The sequence below is a fragment of the Vespa mandarinia genome, chromosome 1, assembly GCF_050613455.1.
Source record: "Vespa mandarinia isolate Hongniang chromosome 1, ASM5061345v1, whole genome shotgun sequence".
Lineage (NCBI taxonomy): Eukaryota > Metazoa > Arthropoda > Insecta > Hymenoptera > Vespidae > Vespa > Vespa mandarinia.
This window is the reverse complement of record NC_140810.1, coordinates 11,110,524-11,126,800: the sequence shown is the minus strand read 5'-3', so window position 1 is coordinate 11,126,800 and position 16,277 is coordinate 11,110,524. Positions and strand designations below refer to the sequence as shown.

General features: G+C 25.6%; 3 protein-coding genes across 12 annotated transcripts; 2 read left to right on the top strand and 1 right to left on the bottom strand.

Moving 5' to 3' along the window:
- The first annotated feature begins 3,714 nt into the window (after positions 1–3,714).
- On the top strand, positions 3,715–6,866 carry LOC118445675 (transmembrane protein 135). Of its 5 annotated transcripts, none has more exons than XM_035875365.2 (10): positions 3,715–4,211; positions 4,296–4,487; positions 4,863–4,993; positions 5,079–5,205; positions 5,285–5,439; positions 5,510–5,759; positions 5,837–6,004; positions 6,064–6,204; positions 6,284–6,450; positions 6,565–6,866. In XM_035875365.2, the coding sequence occupies exons 2-10, from the start codon at positions 4,344–4,346 to the stop codon at positions 6,677–6,679; spliced, it is 1,398 nt and encodes a 465-aa protein (XP_035731258.2). In that variant the 5' UTR covers positions 3,715–4,211; positions 4,296–4,343; the 3' UTR covers positions 6,680–6,866. The 5 variants fall into 5 exon arrangements, with proteins under 5 accessions (XP_035731258.2, XP_085517965.1, XP_085517962.1 ...); XM_085661839.1 differs by having other exon boundaries at positions 3,719–4,026; positions 4,217–4,487; XM_085661848.1 differs by having other exon boundaries at positions 3,826–3,911; positions 4,217–4,487.
- Positions 6,867–7,003: 137 nt separating this feature from the next.
- Positions 7,004–9,905, bottom strand: LOC118445674 (uncharacterized). The gene is made up of 7 exons (XM_085661833.1): positions 9,791–9,905; positions 9,584–9,663; positions 9,396–9,488; positions 8,995–9,328; positions 8,695–8,882; positions 7,641–8,629; positions 7,004–7,551 (listed from the first exon to the last, which is right to left on the bottom strand). Exons 2-7 carry the CDS (start codon positions 9,634–9,636, stop codon positions 7,268–7,270), a joined length of 1,941 nt encoding a protein of 646 aa, XP_085517959.1. The 5' UTR covers positions 9,637–9,663; positions 9,791–9,905; the 3' UTR covers positions 7,004–7,267.
- Positions 9,906–10,198: 293 nt separating this feature from the next.
- LOC118445677 (uncharacterized) lies at positions 10,199–15,239 on the top strand. 6 transcript variants are annotated; one of them, XR_014983089.1, is made up of 8 exons: positions 10,199–10,387; positions 10,892–11,082; positions 11,313–11,652; positions 11,761–12,008; positions 12,165–12,359; positions 12,470–12,745; positions 13,322–13,520; positions 13,594–14,286. XR_014983089.1 is itself a non-coding variant. In XM_085661876.1 (7 exons), the coding sequence occupies exons 3-7, from the start codon at positions 11,505–11,507 to the stop codon at positions 13,361–13,363; spliced, it is 909 nt and encodes a 302-aa protein (XP_085518002.1). In that variant the 5' UTR covers positions 10,199–10,387; positions 10,892–11,082; positions 11,313–11,504; the 3' UTR covers positions 13,364–14,286. The 6 variants fall into 6 exon arrangements, 4 of the variants coding, with proteins under 4 accessions (XP_085518002.1, XP_035731269.1, XP_035731266.1 ...); XR_014983092.1 differs by lacking the exons at positions 13,322–13,520; positions 13,594–14,286 and adding exons at positions 14,293–14,385; positions 15,027–15,239 and having other exon boundaries at positions 10,200–10,387; XM_085661876.1 differs by having other exon boundaries at positions 13,322–14,286.
- Positions 15,240–16,277: the final 1,038 nt, after the last annotated feature.

Sequence of the window (16,277 nt, the reverse complement as noted above, 5' to 3'; positions counted from 1 at the left end):
AATAAATTTTTAACAAGTTTTTATTTTTAATCGCAATCAAATATCGACATGCGCAGAAACAACATTACTTTCCGGTTCACCTAATATTTTATATTATTTTTAATAGTAAAAACAATTAATCAAGAGTAAAAAACAATGTGAAAACAAATGCATTACGATAATAAGATAGTAAGACAAAAAGAAACAATAGTGGACAAAAACAAAAGAAACATTTTGTATTTTTTTTCATATGTCATTTGTATTAGATAAGCGGTCATGTGTCGAAATTATCAAGAATACAATTTGTCGAAAATTCGCGTGTCAAACCACAATGAAAAATGATACATTTTTCTTTTTTTTTTGTTATAATAAATAATCGTCATCATATGTGTCACGATGCATATAATATAAGTAAATTCTGCTGTTTCTTTCTATTATTATTGATTTTATTACTATATTATTACATTACATATTATTATTATAGTAATAGTAATAATATAGTAATAATATAAACTCCTTCAAAGGAAACCACAACAAAGTAGCGCTAAAAGAGAAATCTCATAGATGATTTGGAAAAGAATTCATGTTTGATCTTTATTAAAAATAATATATAATATATAATATATATGTTTACTAGTTATTAATTTTGGACAAATAATCGACAAATGTATATATACGTTATATGCATTTGTCAGAGAATAAAATTATATTACTGTTGTATCGTATGTAGCACAGATCACCACGAACTTCACATCATCCATCAGTAGGAAAAATTAATTTAATAGATTGGATAATAACACCTAAATTATCTTAAATAAGGAAAAAAGAGTAAATTAATTCATTAGTTTCATTTACATTGATACAATAAAAAAAAAACATCGGAATCGTTTAGCCTCAAGAACTTATGATTTCCTGTATTATGAATCTAGATGCTTCCCAATATGCTACACATTACTTATAAAATCTTTATCTTTTTAGTCTATAAAATCTGAAAGGAACTACAAATTTTTCAAAAATTTAATTATATTTTAGAAATCCAGATCCCTTGGCATAAACGATTGGACACGTATTTACTTATTTTTGCCACAGAATCATCCGGCCAAAACTCATTAAAATGATCGAGTTTGTTACCATAGCTTTTCCATGCGAGCTTCATGAAAGCCATTTCTTTGCGTTTGTAATGTTTAAAAAATATGATTATTAGATATTTACGCACTAACCAAGCAAACAATCGTTAGTTCGCGGACATAAACATACACCATTCAAGTGTGATATGAAAATCAGTAGTGGGGTATGAGCTTCATCTCTTTTACCGCAAATTTCGAAGGGAGCCACAGAACTAAACGTTTTCTTCGCGAAAAATGTCGAAAACTTGTGTCATCAAGGAGAACAGAAATAAATTTCGACCAATTTTGATGAACTTTTGATGAACAGTGGACTTTTTAAAAAGCTTTTTATTTGTGCATAGGCCATTCTTGAAAAATACCATTTTTTAATACGATTATTTTCAAAAAAAATAAAACTTTTTCAAAAATCTTCCGAAAAAGCGCCGTAGATTAAACCTTCGTCTTTAAAATGAGACCTTGTTCGTCAAAATCGGTCGAGAATTACGCTTGTTCTCATTGATGGTGTAAAAAAAACCAAAGTTGATGAACAGCTTTAAGATTTCAATGTATTCATAGATGTCTCAAATAATTTCAGAAATAATAATGTTACATATTTCATTATATCGAAAGTATAAACTCTGCATTTATATTTAAAAAGAGTAAAGATTGTATGAAATACAAAATAGAAATGATTTTAAGACCAAGATATACGAATAGATTAATATATTACATAATATTAAGTTCTATTCTATACATGTTTGCAATACAAATATATTTTAATGCATTGGCCTTGAATATATTTTAATGCGTTGGCCTTTGAATATAAATATATTGTATTCGCAATTAAGAACGTATCAATTTTCTGTTACATTAATTTACATTTGGTAATGACAGATAATATACGTACTTTGTAAAAATACTGATAAAAAAATTTTCTGTATATATATATAATAGAATGATATAAAATATGAAAAATATATATATATATAGAAAAACTATTGAAAATAAAAAATAATCGGTGCATTTAAGATATCTTCCTGCGACATTATGTATTTATTTTTGCTTATTTTAGCTTTTTTCAAATGTTATTATCGGAATGTAAAATCTTGAAATGCATAGAAACAACCATTTCTTATATCATACACGACAAAAACACACATTACACTTCTTATTATGAAGACTAATATATTACACACATTACACTTCTTATTATGAAGACTAATATATTCAAAAATTTTTTATTTGCAATTTATCTTTTACATATATATACCTTAGTACACATACACATTTCATGAATAGAGCTCCATATTTTATAACTGCTAGTAGTGCCAAAATAATATATAGGATGTCTCATTTTAAACTATATAGCCAAATATCTTCAATCATATTGGTTTTATAAACATATTTGATTTCATATCTAATTGTTTTTATAAAAAAATATTTCAAATGAAAGTTTTGAAGAAAAAATATATCTTTCCTTCGATATTTCATCGAATGTTTCGATGACTTGACATTTAACGGACTGTGCAATTATGTAAGAGTTTATATAAAAATATCATATATCGGACTTCGAAAATGTTTAGTCATATTGCATTAATATTCTGAATATAACAGCTTTCATTAGCAGTAAAACAATACTGGACATAGATTTAGGGTTTATTTAAAACATGGACATAACGTGAATTAAAACTGTAATCAATGTCATCTGTCATTCAACTCTTTTTCTTTATGATAAAAACATATTTTGTTTACTTTTCTCATTCCAAAAATGTATAATTGCATCTCATATAAAGTGCAAAGATCTTAATTTTGATTTTTAATGAACATAACAATTTTGAGAAATAAACAATTTATTTATATTAAATAAAAGTATTTTGTAATATTTTATATAACCAAATCAATTAATTATCATGCATTAAATATTTCTATCTGTTGCTTTTGTCATATATCTGTACATTGTACTTAAATAATCTGATCATTTTTAAAGCTAACAATGTTAATAATAGTTAATTAAGATAATCATATTTATAGCATTTTTCATTAGTCATTTTTTACTACTAGTTTCTATGTTAATGCATTGAATAACAATTTCATAATTCAATAAATAAAAAAATATATTTTTGCTAATAAATAAATCATCGAACATATAAATAAACAAGTAAAAAAACAAAAAAATAAAATAAATAATATTGAATTGAATATGTATATTCCTTTCTGTTTTATTTCTTTTGATTTCAAATGTTAGAATAAAAATAAATGATATAAATTTGGAGAAAGAACAAAGTGACATTTATTACACATATGTAAACGTATAAAAAAACAATTGGATTAAATAATGTAATAAACACGTATGCCTGAATTAACGAATATAAAATCTAAGCAAAATTAATAATTAAATTACATAATACATTCGTCTAATTTTAAAAGAAAAATAAATTATTGATCAAAAATCTCACAAATAGTAGAAAACCGTTAATAGATACATGATTATTAGGTTATTATCGTTTTCCCGAAAAGATTCCAATAGCCTATAAACGAGTAAATTTTATTTATTTATCTTATTAAGTTTAAATGATTATATTCAAAAAATTCATAATACATTATAACTCAAATATTGCATTTACACAATTTCGATAATTGTTCAATTACGCTCAGCAGACATCGGTTCTAATCAATCTTCTCAATCTTTGACAAATGTGAACGTACCTTAAGAAAACACTCATTTGTTGGACACGGATACCAACTTCAATCCGTATTGAACCGATAGTTAATATAATTGCGTTCTTCGGTTCACAAGCACTCAGAAGTTTGTAAAGAGTGCAGAAAGTATGTTATGTTTTCGTTAACCGCGCGTTTCAAGAATTATTTAAGTTAGTTCTCGAACCAAATTACACCTATCAATAGAAAACCGTTTTGTGTCGAAATTTTACATTTTGCAAAAGTAATAACAAGTAATATGATTCCATCGAAATATTTTTAATTTACTATTGCTTTTCATAATATATACAAAAAAAAAAAAAAAAAAAAAATTTGGAAAGACCTATATATAATTTTCTATGTTAAATTTATAAATCCTTCGTTTTATATATAATCATAACATGACTTTAACAAAATTCTTTATTCCACGTAAGCAAAGTGTTAAATAGAGAAGTACCAAATAGAAGAATCGACTGTATATTACAACAAATTACAATTGAATGATTGAAATAGATAAATGAGAAAAAAAAAGTAGAAGAGGACAAAAAAAGAAAACTAAAAATGCCTGCCAATTTCAGTAAATTTATTAAAACAAGTTGTAAAGAATGCACACATTGGTGGACAAATTCGTGTATTTCTGCATCGATGGGTCTTGGCCTAGACTGTTTGCAAGAATCTCTGAAAATTTATTCGATAGTATATATCGTATGTATCTATTCTTTTTCATTTTCATTCTTTTTGTCTATATCGATATGTACTTCGTTCTCTGCGATATTCAATGTCATTATATATGATAGGCATAAAAAAAAAAATAAATGTCTTCTATTACCATTCTTTTTTATCTGTTATCATTTGATATTCATATTTTTTATCCTAATGTATTTACACTATTTTTCGGTCATGATTGTTAAATTACTTAAGATATTTAAGATTCGCATTTAAATATAAGAATATAACATTTCGAGATTGTGATTCTGAAGAGACTCGTAAATATCGATTTTATTGCGCGTAATTTGAATTTGTATAAAAACAAACAAATAAAAATGTGTAAGAATTTAATTGATATGTAATTTATGATAGATTACTTTATTGATGAAACGAAAGAAACCAACAAAAGATATCATTATACAAACAATATTAGGAATTCTTCAATCTTCAGCATTTCTTTCTTGGACTGCATTTAATTATTCCCTAAATATTTGTGGTCTAAGGTAATATAAATTACAAATAAACATTTACATTTTATTTAATATACTTTAAGTAAAAACAGTTCTTTTATCTTAAAATGTATTTCAGGAAGGTGTTAGGATGTATGAATATTATTACAGTATCTTTTTTACCTTCATTTCTATCTAATATAGCTGCTATTTTAATAGAAAAACCTTCTAGGCGTACTTTATTATGTCTCTATGTGTCAAATGTTGTAAGTACATGACAGCATATATTTCCAATAGATTATATATAATTGGAGTATATTAAAAATATCAAGACATTTTTGTTAGGCAACAGAAACCTTATTTAATATGGGCATTTGGAGAGGATATTATCGAAGCATTCCATATGGACAAGTTTATATTTTTGCTTTAAGCATAAGTATGTTACTTTACTTTTATCGATCTAAACCTGTCAAGCAAGATTCTATATACAAACTTATTAGGTAATATACACTATATTGTTTTTAGCAGTTTGTTAATATAGTATTTATATATGTACATAATCTACTGTAGGTTTATCATTGGTCCATATGAACAGACTGAATATTTTGGCAAAAGAATTGAAAATTTTCAAACTACTTCTTCCACTCAACCTTCAGAATTAAGAACCTTTAACCTTTTAGAAAGAAGATCCAAACGTCATACCTTTGATATTATTTGGAAGTCTTTTGAAGTTTACAAACAGATCATAAATAATTTAAAAAATAAAAGTAAACATTTGTCTTGTCCACACCCTTACAGCTGTGCTCATTATATATTAATGGTAAAAATTCATTGAATATGTATGTTTTAAAAAGTTTATTTATCAACAGATATGTGTAAATCATTTTTTGTTTATAGAGCGGAGCACAATTATTCAGTTATGGATATGGTATACAAGTAGTCATACAATTGATCTTTCATTATAGACAAATTTTTACAAAATCAAAGAATATAAAAAAAATATTATTTAAAAGAAAATATTTCAAGTTTGCTGTATTTCTAGGAGGATTTACTACACTTTACAAAGTATATCCTTTTATATAACTTTTTTAAAATGCTTTATTTTTATGTTATTAATGTTTCAGTTCACATCATGTTTACTACGAAGAATATATAATAAAGATTCTCCAAAGTTTGCTATACCTGCTGGTTTGGTTGCCAGTATTGCATTTATTGCGTTTCCAAATAATACTTTAGCTTTATACTTTATGTGGAAAGTACTACATGTAATGTTATATTAAAAAATAATTATTTACAAATTATATTTATGATACTAAAATAACAATTATTTTATTTTGATTATAGTTAATCTGTATCGATGGAGTAGAAAAAGGAATACTTCCTGATGTTAAATGGTTTGTTATTTTTCTATATAGCTTCTCTACAGCAGTACTTTTTCATGCAGGTATTTTTGAACCACAAAATTTAAGAACCTCTTACTGGAAATTTCTGTATAAGGTATCTGGTGGAAGGTAATTTTTTTTACTAATATCAATTCTAAGTCGTATAAATTATATTTTTTACTAATATCAATTCTAAGTCTTATAAATTATAATTCTTAATATGTTTTAATTTAATTATTACAGAATAGCATCAATATCACGTCTTCCTTTAGAACCCTTTGGTCTTAATAGTTATAAATCATTGCAAGAAGTACTTGCACGAACTAATACTACTGATAAACGTATATATTCATTTTAATTAGTTCAATAAAATTGAAAACAAACATGTATTCTATTTTTGTATATTAAAATATTAAAACAATTGTTTAACCAAAGAGTATAAAATGTATTTCATAATTGTGAAAGAATCTGAATACACTACAAAATATACTAATAATACAATCATGGTTTGGTATATATCTTGCTATTTTTAGCATATATAAAATAATTGTATTTTAGAATTATACAGTGATAAAACGGTGCCTGGATTTTGTAACTTTGTATAAAATAAAATTATACTTTTGTAAATAAATATTTTATAAAATTTAACATTCCCAAATCCAAATTATGAATATAAATATAAATGATAAATGCAGAAGATGAAGATGTGTAGAAACTGTGTGTATATATAAGATACAAATTGTATTGTTATATATAGTTATTGTAATCTTATACTAAGAATAGGTATAATTTCCAATAAATGTGATTTATGTACTTGATAATATAATTTATATTGTAAAATATATCTCTAAATATTTTTATTTCTTTTTTGTTTATATTTTTACATTCTTCTTTATTTTTTATTGACTGTTCCTAAATACAACAATCCAAAAATAAATAACATGAATTATTTTCGTTTTTTAACAATTTCTATCGCTTTATATATTATGTCAGCTTCTTTTTGTTGTTTTCTCTTCAATCTTCTCTTTTTTCTCAATACATTATCCCAAATAATTTGACTTTGCATTCTCAAATTTGTTTTATCAACAATACCAGGTATGATATCAGATACAAATATTGGAATAGGGACATTGGAGTTTGTCGCTGTTATCTTAATAGGTTGTAAATATTGTAAAGAGTCAATTTGCCAAGGTAATACACCAATTGGACATTCTGTCCAACAATATTGTACTATAAAAATAGAATATTTTGTGTATGTATAATATAAAAAGAATTATATTATTTGTATTATTATATATAACTGACATTTTTGAACTTACCATGTGTTAATTTCCATTGATTATTACGAATATTTTGATCTGCTAATGTTGTCTTTCTTAATTGTTCTTCTTTTCTTTTGAGTTCATCATTATGTTCAGAATTTAGTTTAATAATATCTTCAATTGTAAATATTTCTTCATTAATTTTATTACTAAGTCCATCAAATTTACTATTAAATTCATTTTGCGTATAAATTTGTATTAACTTTAATAAGTGTTCTTTTTGATCTACATCAAGTTTTGGTATAACGAGTTGTAGAAGAGGTGATATAAATTTACGAGTGAATATATTTGCATTTAATATAATATCTATGAGAAAATGAATATCAGTTAGAAAACGTGGAAGTGTATTTGATATGTTTAAAAAAAGTACATTTTTCAAATTTAGATGGTTCTTATTTATTTCCTCTTCAACTTTGAGACTTAATATTTTTTGAGATATTGTTTTATTAATTTTTCGTAATTTATGTTCTAAAGTGCAAAACATTTGTTGAGCAATAGTTAATTTAATAAAACCGTAAGCAATAGTATTTATCCATAAAGCTGCCATGTGTCTTTTATATTCTGGTTCTTGTTCATTTTTTACTAAAGTAAGTAACTTTAAGATTAAAGCTTCCAACATATTTACATCTTGTAATAAAATAATAACATCTTGCCAAAATTGTATTATGCTTATGGGTAACTGCTCTTCTTGGTTAGTTTCAATGTCATCGTTTTCAGAAAAGATAGTAAAAATATCTGCAGTTAATAAAAATGCTTCATTTTCTAATAATGCATTCAGAACTATATTTTCTTTATTAACAATCTGATTGTTTTTTCCAAGATATCTGGATATTTCAGCTAGGAGAATAGCACGTGCTGCTGATAAACTATATTTTTTTTTTATTTTAACATTCTTCAATTCTAGTATATGTTCAGATTCTTCCTCACTGCCCTCAGCCTGCTGTGTTAATTTTACTGCATACATGCGTAAATCATATAAAGTTTCTCTACAATACAATATATAATTTATAAAATCATATATAGAGAATCATAATTTATAATTAATACTTACTGTAATTGTACATCTGGTATAGAATCCACTAAGTCATAACCAGCACGAATATATAAACCAATAGCTACCCAAAGTTCAATTAAATCTGTAAATCCTTCAGTGTCTTCTGATTCATTTATTTCTATTATTTCTGCCTTTTTAGCATAATATTTTTCCAAAGCTTTAGCCTCAGCTATCCAATATTCTTCCTTAAAAAAAAATTTTAATTTTTATTCCATTTCTATATAATTCTATATCTATATAATTATGAATGATTATAATTAAATATAAAAAAAACGATATACTGGTTAAAAAACATACATGCAACCATGTCAGCAATAAATTAACAGCTATCCTCAGAACATCAATAGACGGTAATTCATGTCCATGGGCAGCATCATGTCTTAAATTTACTATCCATTCTGGAATATTAAGTTGTTTAGCAATGTGAAATAAAGATGTTTGTTTAGTGTGTCCAATATTAGAAATATGATTTAAAAATCTCATTATGGCAGTAGAATACATTAAACACAAATCATTCTCATAGTGTATAGGTAATTCAGCATTGTCAATTTTAGGACTCCATTCACGATCTCTTAAACAAACTTGTATAATAGAAAGAGTACAATCCACTCCAATAGGTAGTTTTGGCATCCTAAAAATCCTCTGTTGTTTCATGATTTTACAACATTTATGTACAGCAATTTTTGTTTATATCTTACCTAGCCTTCCATGCTAAAAGCGTTTCATATGCTTCAGTCTGTTCATCATTATTGTTTGAGTAGATTTGTTTATATACTTGATGCCATTCCGTCCTTTTAAATTATTAAAAATCATGGTATGATATATATATATATATGTATGTATATATATATATATTAATGAGTTATTTAATTTATTAATTACTTACGGTGAAAACCAAGGTACTAATTTTAGATCTTCACGTTTGCCGAATAACGCCATTATACATCACATGCAATAACCGCTTTACTGGTCACGAAAGAAAAAGCCGGTATACAGTTTATGTTCTTACACTAATAATTACATTCTTTAAATGATAATATCAAAAAAAGTTACTTTTAACAATATTAAATTATATCTTTTGTGTTTTATCTACCTATAGAGTATAATATTCGAAAGAATTATCATGTTAATCCAGTTTAAATATATAATTAATTTTTACGTTTTGGGTGAGTTTTCAAGTTTAAAACTTTGTAAATGATCTTCACTTAAAATTAATCTTATTCGTTGTTATATTTACCAATGAATATAAGTATTAATGAAAATTTGTTTCTAAATATATATTCATAATAATAAACAAAGTAATAAAATATAAAAAATTTGTTTAAATTCAATATCAAATAATTTTAAGATCGATCTTAAGAATTTGATTAAATATTTTCTTTCTAAGTATCATATTTCTTAAATATCATTTCGAAACATTTATTTTCACTCGATTTAAATTATCTTTCGATGATTTTATTCCTTAAAACAATGATCAAAATTCTAAACAGTGGCGAAGCTATGAGAAACATAGTATAAGAAAGACCAATGGCTTCCTACTTGGCTTATCCTAGAATCCTTTAATGGACGTATATCAAAAGCAAAACAGGCAAAAAGCAATGGCGGCCATTGACTGAGAAATTGATAATTACAATTTGGAAAACTTTAAAAACATGTAATCTACGTGCTTCGATAAATAAAACGATTAGAGGTATACCTTCAAAATCATTTCAAAATGTTTTATAACTTAGGTTTATTCCACTTGTAACGAATAAATGAAAATACAAGTTCGAAATGGATAGAGATTAGATATTAATTTGTTAAACAAACTCTGTTTCTTTAAATATTCGTTTCTAAAAGTTATTTGATACATCTTAAGGCAAATAATGCAAATATAAATTATTTAAGCTACGATTATACGCGTGCATTTATTATACGATTTTATTCAACGTTCATAAGATAACATATAATGATACTGTAATAAAGTTGCAAGTTGACAGATTATAAACTTATAGGTTATATTACGTGATTTATAATATATATTCAATTATAAACTTCAAATCGTTAGTTTATTACAATATTAATAAATGTAAACGAATATATGTTATATTATTATTAACTTGTTCTTTATTATTTATATTTTTAGAATCAAATGTGTACTTGAACAAAATAATAGTGAAACAGAAAAATCATTGTATTTTGTCTTTAATTACAGGTTTTAATAAGAAGTCTTAACACATAAGCATGTTATTACAAAAAATTTTGAAACAACGCGTTGACCTATGCGTTGATAACTGGTACACGGATTTAACCAATTATATCCAACTATATCCTATATCAATCATTAAATTTTTGCATCAAATAAATGCAAGCGTATTGTATAAAATTTGAAAAATAGTTCATAAGGTTAGCATAAACTAGTATGTAAGTTATGAACACTGCTTTAGCTTTAAAAAAAAACACTATCTTACTGCTATAAAAAATTATTTTTTTTATGCAAACTTATTTATGCTGCATTTTGGTGGTAAATCTTAATTCATATGCATTTAACATGTAAAGAAATATGCTTTATTTATCATGTTATTTATTATAAAAAATATAGTTTTAATGTTTAAAATAAATATAACTTGCTGTAGGTGTGGCCTGAGGGTGGGGAACAGATATTGCCTGCAAGTATAGAAATGGCACGCAGTATTTGCAGGCAATGGCGGACAAACGAATGGATCAGCATCTAAATCGGTCAAACATTGAGTGGTGGTTGTTGGCAGATGAAGTAGAAAGGAAACACGGCAGGCAGGAAGGAGCAAACTAACGAGCGCGTCTAAGTAATGAGCGAGACTCGGCATCATCTTCGCTCGGTTTCGGACTTATACGCAGCCGACGAAATAGAGGTGCTTCTTTTGGAAGAAATTCGTGACTTGGAACCGCCACCCTCTGCATATTCTAAACCTGAGGATATTCAAGACTTCGAAATCGGTATAAAAAACATTCATACTCAATACACATTCATGGATACATTTGTACTGAATATGTATAAGTATACTATTATATTGTTTGCACATGGTTATGATACTATGTTAATAGCAGGTAGTAGAACAGGGGGGCGAGTTAGCTCCCAATCATCGGAACTGGATTCACCAGGAATCCATTCCACAGTCCATTCCTGGGACTCGCACGCAAACTATCATGATCATTATGGCCATAATGACCATCATAGACATGGCCCTTCCTCAAATACACTGCCGTGGCCACGAACTAGTCATTTGGTTTTTTACTGCGACATACAGGGTCATCTTAAAACAGCTACTGGTGCTGTTCGACTCCTATTACTTGTGAGTAAAATTATAGAAAAGAAATCTAATTATAACAATATTAATTAAAATAATAGAGCAAATATTATAAATAAGAATATTAAGATATCAAAGAACCAAAAGTGATACATAATGTTTTCTGTATAGACTGACATATATTTGATATATATGTTACAGATATCATCCGCAGCTTGTTTGGTTACTTTATGCAGTTCTGGTACTGCCAAAGTCAGTCTTTTTATGCTGCCTCTACCCGGACGTTTGAGATTCATGATATTTGTCGCTGTTCTCTGTTTCTTGATAACTGCATTACTTCTTTTTCTTGATATTTCGCACGTTATTTATGTATTTCCTTTCAATTGGTCCAGACTGGTAAGTTGTCATAAATAAATTTTATTATTAGTAATATTATTAGAAGATTTTCAAATATATTTTATATTTTGTCTTATTATTATTTAAAATAAAAAATTTTGTCTTCACAGAATACGTGGGTATTCACTGGTATAGGCTTATCTTACTCATTAAGCAGTGCGCTATTGGCATACTCCATATGGGAATACCACAGCGGAGGTTGGGTACCGCGACGCACACGTTCCCAATTATCTGCTGCTGCAGCACTTGGTCTCTCATGTGCTGTTTTAGCATTTGTACTTTCTCTAATACAAAGTCGCAGTGGGTCAAATTATGAGACTCAGGATATTCACAATCACACACCAACGCCACTTTACAAGCCCGTTGACAACTCCTCCTCTTCCGGGGTGAGTAATAGTAAATAACATGTTCAATATAAGTAAGAATAACAAACATCAGGATGGAGCATGTTTTATATTAATTTCTGTTTCATAAAATATATTTTATAATGTTACACCTCTATGGTTCCTTTTTGTAATAATTATTTCAAAGATATGTTAACAGACTGTTATTATTTATAATGTAAAGACAGATATTAAAACAGCTATACATTTATTATTTTTATCAATAATATACAAATTAAAATGCAAATATAATTTTTTTATTATATTACCTTTTTAATTATTTTTGATTATACGTTTAATAAACAGATCTGTAAAAGGACACTATTATATTAAGAAATAGACAATAGTATGTAGTGTGATATTCTGCTACAACAATGTGTGAGTCGTCTGGTAGTATTATAAGAATGTGTATACGTATCAAAAGCACCTTCATTTGGTAGCTGGAAATATACAGGATGTTCCTGAAATGTGTTCTAAATACATAATATTCATTTCCATAACCCAAATAAATAAAAATAAAAAAAAATTTTATAATGTCATTACAATGATAAACTTGTAAGACCTTTGTTAAATTTGCAGTACAAAAACAATAACAATTATCAGACTGAAGTAGTGTTATAATGTACGAAGATTATATTAAAGTCAAGAATGATTATCCATCTAGCTGATGTATCCATTGTGCAGGGATAATTAATAACATGCTTTAAATTTAAGTAGAAGGCAAGGACATGGTATTTTCTGAGCCCTGTTATATAAAGTTTTTCAATTATAGAAATATGTAAGGCTATTAGTTGAAATTTATATTAGATCAACCGACATTGTAACGAACGAATTTATTTTATTATTTACAGCATGCGTTCAACGCGTTTACATTTAACGCGGGGAAAATTAAATAAATGTAAATGATGTCGTTAGACCTATTTCTCAAACGCGACTCAAGGAACGAGATCTGGGTTACCCTTTGACTGACTGACCATATGTTACTGCATGATTAACTTCACGAAAAGCACTGCTGCCACTGGTTGTTATAATAAAACCCTCGACATATTTAATATAACGGTCGTTCCTACGTTCGTTCTACGTGCTGTGAATACTTCACTTTGATTGCCTTCAAAATAAAATATTAATATTTATTGATCTACTAAGTGCGTATACATCAAATTAAAATATGTTATTGTTTTTAAGTATATTTAATTTACATATACAATGTCGAATAAGTTATACGTTAACACACACGTAAATCGAACGTTATGTAGTCTTCGAATCCACCAAAGTAAACGCTGTCATGTAACACGTACAGACACATATATACAACATACATAAACACATAATATATCAATTGTCGCATATTCATTGCTCGATTTACATCACAAAAAGAGTGTTAGTTATTATATTAAACTAATTGTATTATTTTTCAACGATGTATCAGTGTAGAATGAATTTAAATTCTGCAAAAAAAGACTTGCAGTAATATCAGAAAAATACAGATAGAAGTAATAAAACAATTAGATGATGGAAAAAAACTTAAAAGGATGTTGCTTCATTTCTAGCCCGCGCATTGTGTGTGAATGATTGGAAACATGATTGAATGGAAATTAAAACTATTTTTCTGGAGATGTGATATAAGCCATAATTGGATTTACGTAAGTATAAGGTACAATAGAATATATATATATATATTTTATTTATATACATATATATATATATATATATATATATATATATATATATATATTTATAATAAAATTTCAAATTTAATTGATTTAATATAGTTTTATCGAATTAACTGGACAGAATTATAATTAATTAACAAACGTGTATTATTCGATATAATAATAAATATTTATTTTTATCAATTAACATTTAATATAAAGATTTATACAATGTAATTTTTAAGAAGCTTCAATTATTAAAATATGCCAAAATTATTCTTATATTGTCCAGAGAAAAATTGTATTAAAAGAAAAGGTGTATATATACGATTATTAGGTAGGATCAGTTTAATTTTAACAATACTGAAATGCAAATTAATGATAAAGAAAATAGCAATTTCAGTTAAATTTTTATATTATTTTAATATTCAAAGGCCAGTTTGCCTTATATTTATATAGATTACGTTTATTATGTTTAGAGAATATTTATCATCAAATTTAAGTTAGTACTTTAAATTTAAATTTTAAATCTGTAATGATACTAAAAATGTAGTGAAAAAAAATATTAGTATAATTTATTTATTTTCATAATGAAGAAACATAAACTTGTAATGTTTTGTATAATTTTTCAGGTATGGTAAGATGGTACAGTATTCAGGATAAATTACTATAATGGTTGTCATTTAATAATCCTGATGAATATACATGAACTCTTTAGCGATAATCATTTTTTTCTTTCTAAAAATTGTAATTTATATTTTTAATTCGTTGTACATTATATGTAGCATAGTGTTATAGAAGTTTTGTTAGCTTAAATTATCAATTTATTCATCAACATAGCATTAAAATTTTTCCTTTATAGTTTACATTTTCTAATAAATGGGGAACAAAAACAGAAAAAAGCTGAGAATATAATAAAATAACAATTGATTTTTCTTCAAATTCAATAAAAATATAATTATAACAATATGAGATCATTACTCATTTTAATTTATGTAAAATTATTTATATATTTTCATGTAGTTTTATGTTATGTATGTGCATATGTGATATATTTGATTGCATTATATACTTTATTGCATATTTGTAAAAACTGCAATTATTCATAGATGTATTCTTGTTATTTACGAGAAAAAAGAATAGCATGTAAGACTCGACACAAAATTATAATTATAAGAAAATTTATCGCATAATAAATATATAAATAATTTTTGTAATAAAAATATCTTTACAATACTATTGTTTATATTCTTTTTATTTATTTCACAAAGTTTGACTGCTATTCCAAAATAATGTAAATAACTAGTTATCGAGTTTTACATTAAATGAATTCTTTGAGAATATGTATACCACAAAAATAATTGAAATTGCAACAAGGAAACATGTAATTTATATGATATTATATATTTATTGAATATTGTATATGAGATTGTGTATAAAAACAGTTTAATGATTATTGTTAAATGATAATTTCTAAGGATTAAGATGTTACAATGTACTGTAATATGCCAATGGAATAATATCTTAAAATATGGTTACCTGTTTTTCTCCTTCAATGAATATTTATTGTATAAAATATTAATATTGTATACAATTAGCTCTTAAACGTTTACTAAATAAATATAATCACTATAATGTTGAAAACTTGTGTATAATAGATGATTAAGAGTAAATTTTTCACAATTTTTATTGCATAAGTAATATATATATATTACTTTCAAGTTGTTTGACGATATCAATATGCAAAGTGATTGCAATATTTTATTTGATATAACTGCACCAAAAATTTTAAAAATTACGATATTATACGAAGTATTTTTTATATTACCAAAAGTTTTATAATGACCAAATTATTAGACATATAATCAACATTAAAGATTATC

What these genes read in the sequence shown, in the direction of transcription:
- LOC118445675 (XM_035875365.2), top strand. Translation starts at nt 4,344, where the DNA reads ATGCCTGCCAATTTCAGTAAATTTATTAAAACAAGTTGTAAAGAATGC. An exon ending in TCTATATACAAACTTATTAG is followed by an intron (nt 5,440 to 5,509) that starts GTAATATACACT and finishes AATCTACTGTAG; the next exon opens with GTTTATCATTGGTCCATATG. An exon ending in GATTTACTACACTTTACAAA is followed by an intron (nt 6,005 to 6,063) that starts GTATATCCTTTT and finishes TTAATGTTTCAG; the next exon opens with TTCACATCATGTTTACTACG.
- LOC118445674 (XM_085661833.1), bottom strand. Translation starts at nt 9,636, where the DNA reads ATGGCGTTATTCGGCAAACGTGAAGATCTAAAATTAGTACCTTGGTTT. An exon ending in CTTTTAGCATGGAAGGCTAG is followed by an intron (nt 9,329 to 9,395) that starts GTAAGATATAAA and finishes GAGGATTTTTAG; the next exon opens with GATGCCAAAACTACCTATTG. An exon ending in ATACCAGATGTACAATTACA is followed by an intron (nt 8,630 to 8,694) that starts GTAAGTATTAAT and finishes ATTGTATTGTAG; the next exon opens with AGAAACTTTATATGATTTAC.
- LOC118445677 (XM_035875374.2), top strand. Translation starts at nt 11,505, where the DNA reads ATGAGCGAGACTCGGCATCATCTTCGCTCGGTTTCGGACTTATACGCA. An exon ending in CTTTCAATTGGTCCAGACTG is followed by an intron (nt 12,360 to 12,469) that starts GTAAGTTGTCAT and finishes TTGTCTTCACAG; the next exon opens with AATACGTGGGTATTCACTGG. An exon ending in ACAACTCCTCCTCTTCCGGG is followed by an intron (nt 12,746 to 13,593) that starts GTGAGTAATAGT and finishes TATTATTTACAG; the next exon opens with CATGCGTTCAACGCGTTTAC.